We start from the raw sequence: 7,943 nt of genomic DNA on the forward strand, positions 1-7,943 counted from the left end.
GGGCCCGGGCCCCTGCCGGTCTGTGGCGGGTCGGTGTTCCCCAGCCTCTCCCTCACCTTCGCTGCCCCAGGCACCCCAATGAGTTCCCAGGTCCAGGCCTTTGCTTGGCTCTGCCCAGCCTGCAGTGCCCTCCCAGACCTGGCCCCCGCGTGGCCAAGCCCCCGTCTCCCGCCTGGCAGGTGCTTTTGTCGAAGCCTCCCTGACCCCAGCTTGTGACTGGACTCCTATGGCCCCTGCTCAGCTCAGTGTCCCCTCAGACTCAGGGGCTCCCTGAGGGCCGGCCGCGTCTGTGGGGTCCGGCGGTGTCCCCAGTGCCCAGCACAGCAGGCGCTCAACGCATGTGAAACCAGTGAGTAACCAGACACGGGCTCGCCCGGAACCGGGCCTTCCCCGGCCTCGGTCTTCAGCTGCCTGCCCGGCTCACGCGCCTCCTGGAATCTCGGTCCAGCCGTCACTCATGGATCCTGGGCCTCAGGAGACCAGGACAGGCAGGAAGTGCGTGGACGGGTGGTGTCGCTGCGTGCGGACCCCGCGCCTCGGGGCCCCCCGCCCGTCCAACGCCAGGAACATGGGCCGGCCGCGGTGGCGCCAGGGCACGGACTCGTAGGTGGTAGGTGTTGTAGCCGTTTCTCCATGCGCTCCCAGAACGTAGCGCAGACCCGCTTCGGGCCGGGCTGTGGGCGGCCCTGGCCACGCCCCTGGCCACGCCCCCACTCGGGCGCGCCCCACGCACCCCAGCCCGCCCCGCGCACTTGCACTCACTGACCCGGAGTGGCGGCCGCGACGGTTCATGGCCACGTGAAAGCCGGTGTCCACGACCTTGAGCGCCACGACGCCCACGCGGATGGAGCGCATCTCGAAGAAGACGCCTGCGGGGAGGGGCTGGGTCAGGGCCCGCCCACCACCCACTTGCCCACCCACCCCGGTCTTCATTCATTCATTCGTGTGGGGAACATTCCCCAAGTACCTACCGTGCTCCTGGCCCTGTGCTGGGCGTGGGGATGCACCAGGGACCACGCAGGTCCGTGAGAGTGGCCGTGGCCGTGGGAGTGAGTGATGGGGTGGGGGAGGAAGGACACCAGGCCAGGGGGAAGGCCTGAGGCAGGACTGGCCCTGATGGGTCGGGGGAAATCACTGGGGAGAGCTCGGGGTTTTCTCTGGAGGGCAATGGGGAGCCCAGGGGAGGGCCCCGTTAGTCAGGGATGAGAAAACCAAGCCAGAAGAGGTGAGTGCCTGCCAGGTGAGCTGCTGCTATCAGATGTAGACCCCCGGTAATGACCCTGACAGCTCGGCTAGCCACGGCCGTGTCCGGTTATGGGGGAGACAATTCCAGACAGGAGGTACGGCCCAGGCAACGGCCTGGGGGTGGGACACAGGGTGTTTAAAGCACAGTGTGTTCAGATCAGTGATACCCGCTAACACTGCTTGATTGCCAGCTGTATGCCAGGCATTGTATCCCACCAAGCCCACGCAGCAGCCCCAGGAGGGAGGTGTGGACCGTGCCCACTTCCCACAGGGGAAAACTGAGGCCTGAGAAGTGGCAGAGCCAGTTTCTCGGGCCCTGTCTGTGGATGGATGACCCTGGGCGAGCCCTGCCCAGTCTGAGCTGATGTTTCCTATCCAGTGAAGCAGAGCTGGGGGACAAGCCCCAGCCCACACTCTCTGAGCCACACCCAGGCACTGGGGCCTAATCTGGAGTCAAGGCCTTGCCCTCTGGTGTTCAGTCTGGACTTGGATGCCTCAGGTGACGGGCAGCTCACCTCATGTCCCACAGGACATTTGCACCTGCTATTTCCTGCGTCAGGCACTCAGCTCCTCTTGTGCACGGCCAGCTCCTTCTTTATGAGGCTCAACTCAAGCCCACCTCCTCATTGTCACCCTTATCGCTGCCCAGATGGGGAAACCGAGGCTCAGAGAGAAGCAGTGACTGTCCCAGGTCACCCAGCAGAGCCAGACCTCACCTCCAGCCCGAGGCCACCCTTCCTGGCCAGGCCCAGCACTGAGCAACCGGCCCAGCCACTCCCCCTGTCCTTGCCCTCGTCCAGTTAGCCTAACGAGGGCCTTGAGAGCCCCAGATGAAAGCAGGTGGGAAGGGCAGGGGTGATTACCTGCCCTAGTGGTGGTGATTCAGGCAGTGGCCGGCAATGGCTCGGCTCCCCCGCTCCTCTGCTCAGCCTCAAAAAATGTGGGGAGACTGAGACAGGCCTGGGGTCACCGACCACCCTGGTCTCCCACTCATCACCAAACTCCTCCTTCTCCTTCTTTGTCCCTTCATCTCCTCTTGCCTCATACATTCCACACTTATTGAGCACCTACTGTTTGCTGGGCAGGGCAGCAGGGATATGACTCCAACTCGATGAGGTTCTGGGCACTTTGGAGCCCTAGCTCCATGCCCCCACCTCCCACCTCAGGCAGGTCATTTGCTCTCTCTGTGCCTCAGTTTCCTCATCTGCCAAATGGGTGTCTAGGAAGACATAGAGGGGTCCCCAACTCTGGTAGGTCCTGAGTTTTGTTTTGCAGGGTGGGGAGTTCAGAGTTCAGACCCAGCTCTGCCCCCATCTCATTATGTACTGGGCCCACAGGGGCCCTTCTGGGAGCCTCAGCTTCCCCTCTGTAAATGGGTCCCGTGACCCCAACCTCAACTGTCTCACAAAGACCCTTCTGCTGAGCCAGGACCGGAGCTGGGAGCTTCCCCTGTGACCTTCACCCCAACTGTCCAACCCTCCTTCCATGTGAGTTGGACCCCACTTTACAGTTGAGGAAGCTGAGGCCCCAGTCAGGAAATGACTTGGCTAACGCCACGCGGCCAGAGAAGCCTCCGGACCCTCCCTCAAGTGAGAGAGGGCCCAGCTCACTGCTCCTACTACTGCTGCCTTTGCCGTTATTGTCCGCCTATCTGCCCTGTACCCCTGCCCCCGCGCAGCGCCCCCGGCTACTCACTGTCAGGGCTGTCGCGCCAGCGGGTGCCCTGCACGCGGCCGCTGGGGTCCACACAGAGGAAGAAGTGGGTGGAGGGGAAGAGGCGCCGCCAGCGCACGTCGCCCTCCAGATGCATGTGGCTGCGTGGTCTCCGCGGACTGTTTGGGGTCCCCGCGGCGCCGGGCGCCCGTGCCAGCAGTACCCACGCCAGGCCCAGTCACAGGCGGCCGCGTACGGCCCCGCGCCCCGCTCGCCGCCGCCCGGTCTTGACTCCCCGCGCGCGTCCGCGGCTCTGCCATTGCGAGATGCGGGGGCAGAGTGCCCGACGGGGCCAATAGGGAGCCTCGGGGGCGGGGCCAGAGCCACAGTGGGTGGGCCGGGATGCGGGGCGGGGCCGTGGTCAGGGCGGCCTGACCGCCCTGCAGAGTCTGGGACAGGCCAATGCGGCTCCTGGGGGGCGGGGCCAGAGCCGCAGGGGGCGGGACGACTCCTCACGGGGGTGGGGCCAGTACAAGGGCGGGGCCCATTCGGGAAAACACTCCGGCCTCCACGCGTGTTTGTTTGCCTTGCGGGGCGGGGAGGGCGGTGCTTGTCCGTGAGTAGCCAGATTGGCCTGCAGGGGCTGCGGGGGTGTGAGTGTGAGAGAGGCGGGCCACAGAGACACGGCGGGAGTCAGAGCCAGAGAGAGGGAGAGACAGAGCCAGAGACAGAGAGATATAAAGACAGAGCCAGGTGTACAGCACAGGTCTTGTAATAACCTATAATGGAAAAGAATCCAAAACAGAATAGATATATATGTATAACTGAATCACTTTGCGGTACGCCTGAAACTAACACAACATTGTAAATTAACTACACATCAATTTTTTAAAAGGGTAAAAAAAAAAAAAAAAGAGCCAGAAACAGAGAAAGACAAAGACAAAGAGACAAGAGACTGAGAGGCAGAGATAGACAGAGACTAAGATGCAGGGACAGAGTCTATGAGACTGCACAGGCGGAGATGGCTGAGACAGAGACAGACAGATGTGTGAGAGACAGAGAGACAGGGAGAGACGGAGCTGCCCAGGGGTCAGAGGTTGGGATGGAAGTTCTGGCCCAAGTGCCTGTCCATGCCAGCCAGGCCCCTGGATAGGGAGTGCCCCGGGGGGCTTGTCTACCCTTCCAACTAGAGCTTCCTGAGAGCCAGGCCCAGGGGGCATGCGGCTTCGCTGAGGGCTGGGCCTGGGGGAAAGTGTGGGTGGAGGGGCAGGTGAACTGTTGGAGCGTATGCTGTGCACACAGGTGTTGGGCAGCGAGGTGGCCGATGGGAGGATGGATAGTTGGACATGTCCGAGGCCAGCTGATGGGGACCGGGTTGATGACCAAGGCCAGCACCCCGTCCCCAGCATCCGTCTCTGCATGTCCAAGGTGGTAGGAATGAGGCCACCCTGTTACAGACATACCCACCCAGTGCCCTGGGCCCTGGGGTGCCCTGGGCCCTGGGCAGGGGGTGCGGCAGGCATCCAAGGCCAGGACCCCAGGACTGAGATAGGGGCCCAGCCCGGACTGTCTCCCCACACTCAGAGCCCTGAGGCCAGCACCCAGGGAACTGGCCTGCAGGCATCACCTCCCCGAGCCTTGCCTCCTCCTGTGGAAAATAGGCCAGGAGAGGGAAGGCTGGAAGGATGGAATGAGGTAAGCCACAACCTGACTGGGTACTCGGAATAACACCTCCACGTCCCACCAGCTAGAAGCTTGGTCTTCCCTTCATAGACTGTCCCCACCCCACCTGCCAGGAGGACAAGATCCAGGGCCCTGTATGACCGGAGGGGACCCACGCCTGAGAAGAGAGCTGCGCCCCAGGTGCTTTTCACAACGGCTTCACTGAAATATAATTCACATGCCACCCAGTTCACCCAGGAAATTGTGCAATTAATGCTTTCAGTACAGAGTTGTCAATGCTTACCTCTGTCTAGTTCCAGAACATTCCATCACCGCAAAGAGAAGCCCCGTCCCCATCAGCAGCTACCCTCATCCCCTCCCCAGCCCCTGACAACCACGAATCTACTCTCTGTGTCCGTGGATTTGCCTGTTCTGGATGTTTCCCATCAATGGACTCACACCCTTTGTGTCCTTCTGTGTCTGGCTTCTCTCACTGAGCATCGTGTTCAACTTCCATCCACATTGTATCAAGTGTCAATGCTTCACCCCTTCGCATGGCTGAGTGATGCTCCCATGTGTGGAGGGACTATATTCTGTTTACCCATCATCCATCGATGGACACGTGGTTGTTGCTGCCTTTTGGCTGTCGTGAATCATGCTACTGTGGGCGTGTACGAGTTTAAGTGTGAACATAAGTCGCCATTTCTCTCATGTATATACCCAAGAGTGGAACTGCTGGGTCACACGGTGATTCTATGGTTGGCTCTTTGAGGAGCTGCCAGAACGTCTTCCACAACAGCTGCCCCATCTCACATTCTCACCAGCCGTGCACGAGGGCTCCAGTGTTCCCACCTCTTCACCAGCAGCTGTGATTGGCCATCGTTTTGATTGCAGCCATCCTAGTTGGGTACAGCGGTATCTCCCTGTGGTTTTCTGGAAGACGTCAAGCCTACAGACAAGTTGTGAGAACAGCACGATGAACGCCCTGTTGCGGGAGTCCCCAATTCTACATATTATTTTTGATTTCCATCAGCTGGAGGATGGGTAAATACACTGCAGCAAACTCACGGGGGAGTACTACGCAGCCATGAAAAAGAGTAACCCACTGAATACACAACAATGTGGATGACTGAGACAGAATGAGGAGAAGCAGTCAGACACAATAGGTGTCCATCTATGGGGCATTCTGGAAAACCAACCCGTGGTGTGAACTGTCCGATGGGTGTCGCCCTCAGGGGCAATGATAGGGGACATGAGGGGGTTTCAGGGGCTGGGTGTTCTTTGGAACACCCCTCTGTCCTGGAAAATTAATTGAACTGTATTCTTTCTTTCTTTCTTTTTTGGCCGCGCCCACGCGGCCTGTGGGATCTTAGTTCCCTGACCAGGGATGGAACCGCGCCCCCTGCATTGGATATGCAGAGTCTTAACCACTGGACCGCCAGGGAAGTCCCGTGAACTGTATTCTTGATGTGTGCACTGTTCATGTTCTACCTGAAAAATGCACACGTGTGGTCTTTTTATGTACGTGAGTAATTTGGGAGGCAGCCTCAGAAATGGTCGGACGAGTTTTTGTTTTTTTTGGCTGTCCCATGCAGCTGGGGATCACATTTCACCGACCAGGGATCGAACCCAGACCCTTGGCAATGAAATCGAAGGGTCTTAACCACTGGACCGCCAGGGAATTCCCGGACGAGTCTTCTAATGTCAGGGTCCTCCGTCATAGCCAAGCGGCAACCTCATCCCTCATCCACGCTCAAATGCCCCCTCTTGTCACCGTTATGTCCTTGAATACATTTTTTTCTCATCCCAAACCTGGGTAGGGCACATGCAGTGCCTTCTGTTCTCCCTTTGTCTCTGTGATTGGCTGAATAAAGACCCACAAACATGTGTCCACATTCTAACCCCCAGAACCTGTGAATCTGACCTCATTTGGATAAAGAGTCTTGGCAGCTACCATTACATTAAGATTTTCAAATGAGATCATCCTAGGGGCCCTAAATGCAGTCACAAGTACCCTTATGAGAGACACAGGCACGGAGGAGAGGCCACGTGAAGGAGAAGGCAGAGACGGGAGGGACACGGCCACAAGCCCAGGACGCCTGGAGCCCCAGAAGCTGGAAGAGGCAGTAAGGATCTTCCCCGGGAGCCTCCAGATGGGGCACGGCTCTGTCCACACCCTGATTTCATCCTAGTGATACTAATTTTGGATGTCTTGTCTCCAGAAATATGAGAGAATTAATTTCTGTTGTTAGGGCACCAAGTTTGTGGTCGTTTGTTACGGTGGCCCCAGGAATCTGATGCCGTGTCTTTCCATTTAGAGAGAGCGTTCCTTGCCTTCCTCGACATGTCTCCTTTTTTTATTATTATTAATTTTTTCTTGGAGTATAATTGATTTACAATGCTGTGTTAGTTTCAGGTGTAGAGCAAGCTGAATCAGCTATGCACATACATATATCCACTCTTTTCTAGATTCTTTTCCCGTATAGGTCATCACAGAGTATTGAGTAGAGTTCCCTGTGCTACATGGTAGGTCCTTACTAGTTATCTGTTTTATATATGGTAGTGTGTGTATGTCCGTCCCAGTCTCCCAGTTTATTCCTCCCCTCCCCCCAACACTTTTGAAGTCTCACAGACTGTCTCACAGCCTAAGTTCACCTGATCGTCTCTTGGTTCAATGTGGGTGAAAAGTTTTGGGGAAGAACCCAGCACACGCGAACAGCTTCTGAAACACAGTCTTGCCCAAACCCCAACGTCTCGATGCCATGACCCCCTCTTAAGGACATCTGTCTCCACTTGTCTCGTGTGTTATTCATATTTTCACGCTTAAGTTTTACAAGGAAATTTGATATCCCCATCAGGAGTGGAAAACCAGTGCCATAAGTTGACACACTGACAATAAGCTGTAAGAAGAAATACAGAAATCTTCTTTCTGAAGAGAAATCTTCTCTTTGAAGAGACCATGTGACAAAAGTGTCCGATTGGCAGGACCCCAGCCCGGGAGCTGAGACAGGGGTAACACGCAGGTGGCACCAAGCGAGACCGCCTGTGTTTGAGCAGGGACTGAAAGGAGAATGGCTTCCTCGCCGCCAAGATCCAGGATCCAGCTCTTGGGGAGATACTGGTTGAGGGAATCTGATGTCCCAGAGAGTAGAAGAGGAAACTGAGGCAAAAGAATTCAGAAGTCTTGGCTTCCAGCCCAGGCTTCTGGCTCTGCCAGACTGCAGGGATACGAGGGGATGTCTCTAGGTCTTGGGGGAGCCAGGGCCAGCTGATTCAGTGACCCCCTCCCCCACCAGGCCAGGAAGGAAACCCTAGATGTGAGCCAGGTCTGAGGTCATGGCCCCCCAGGGCATCTTGGGGTGGATTGGGGCGGTTTCAGCAGG

The 7,943-nt window shown here is 57.6% G+C and overlaps 1 protein-coding gene across 1 annotated transcript; it reads right to left on the minus strand.

The window, feature by feature from the left end:
• Positions 1 to 471: 471 nt before the first annotated feature.
• On the minus strand, positions 472 to 4,890 carry FGF22 (fibroblast growth factor 22). The gene is given in 6 exon segments (XM_007460451.1): positions 472 to 609; positions 611 to 629; positions 707 to 869; positions 2,941 to 3,211; positions 3,297 to 3,369; positions 4,865 to 4,890. Coding segments are annotated over 6 exon segments (690 nt in total).
• Positions 4,891 to 7,943: the final 3,053 nt, after the last annotated feature.

This window comes from Lipotes vexillifer, unplaced genomic scaffold, assembly GCF_000442215.2.
Source record: "Lipotes vexillifer unplaced genomic scaffold, Lipotes_vexillifer_v1.1 scaffold225, whole genome shotgun sequence".
Lineage (NCBI taxonomy): Eukaryota > Metazoa > Chordata > Mammalia > Artiodactyla > Lipotidae > Lipotes > Lipotes vexillifer.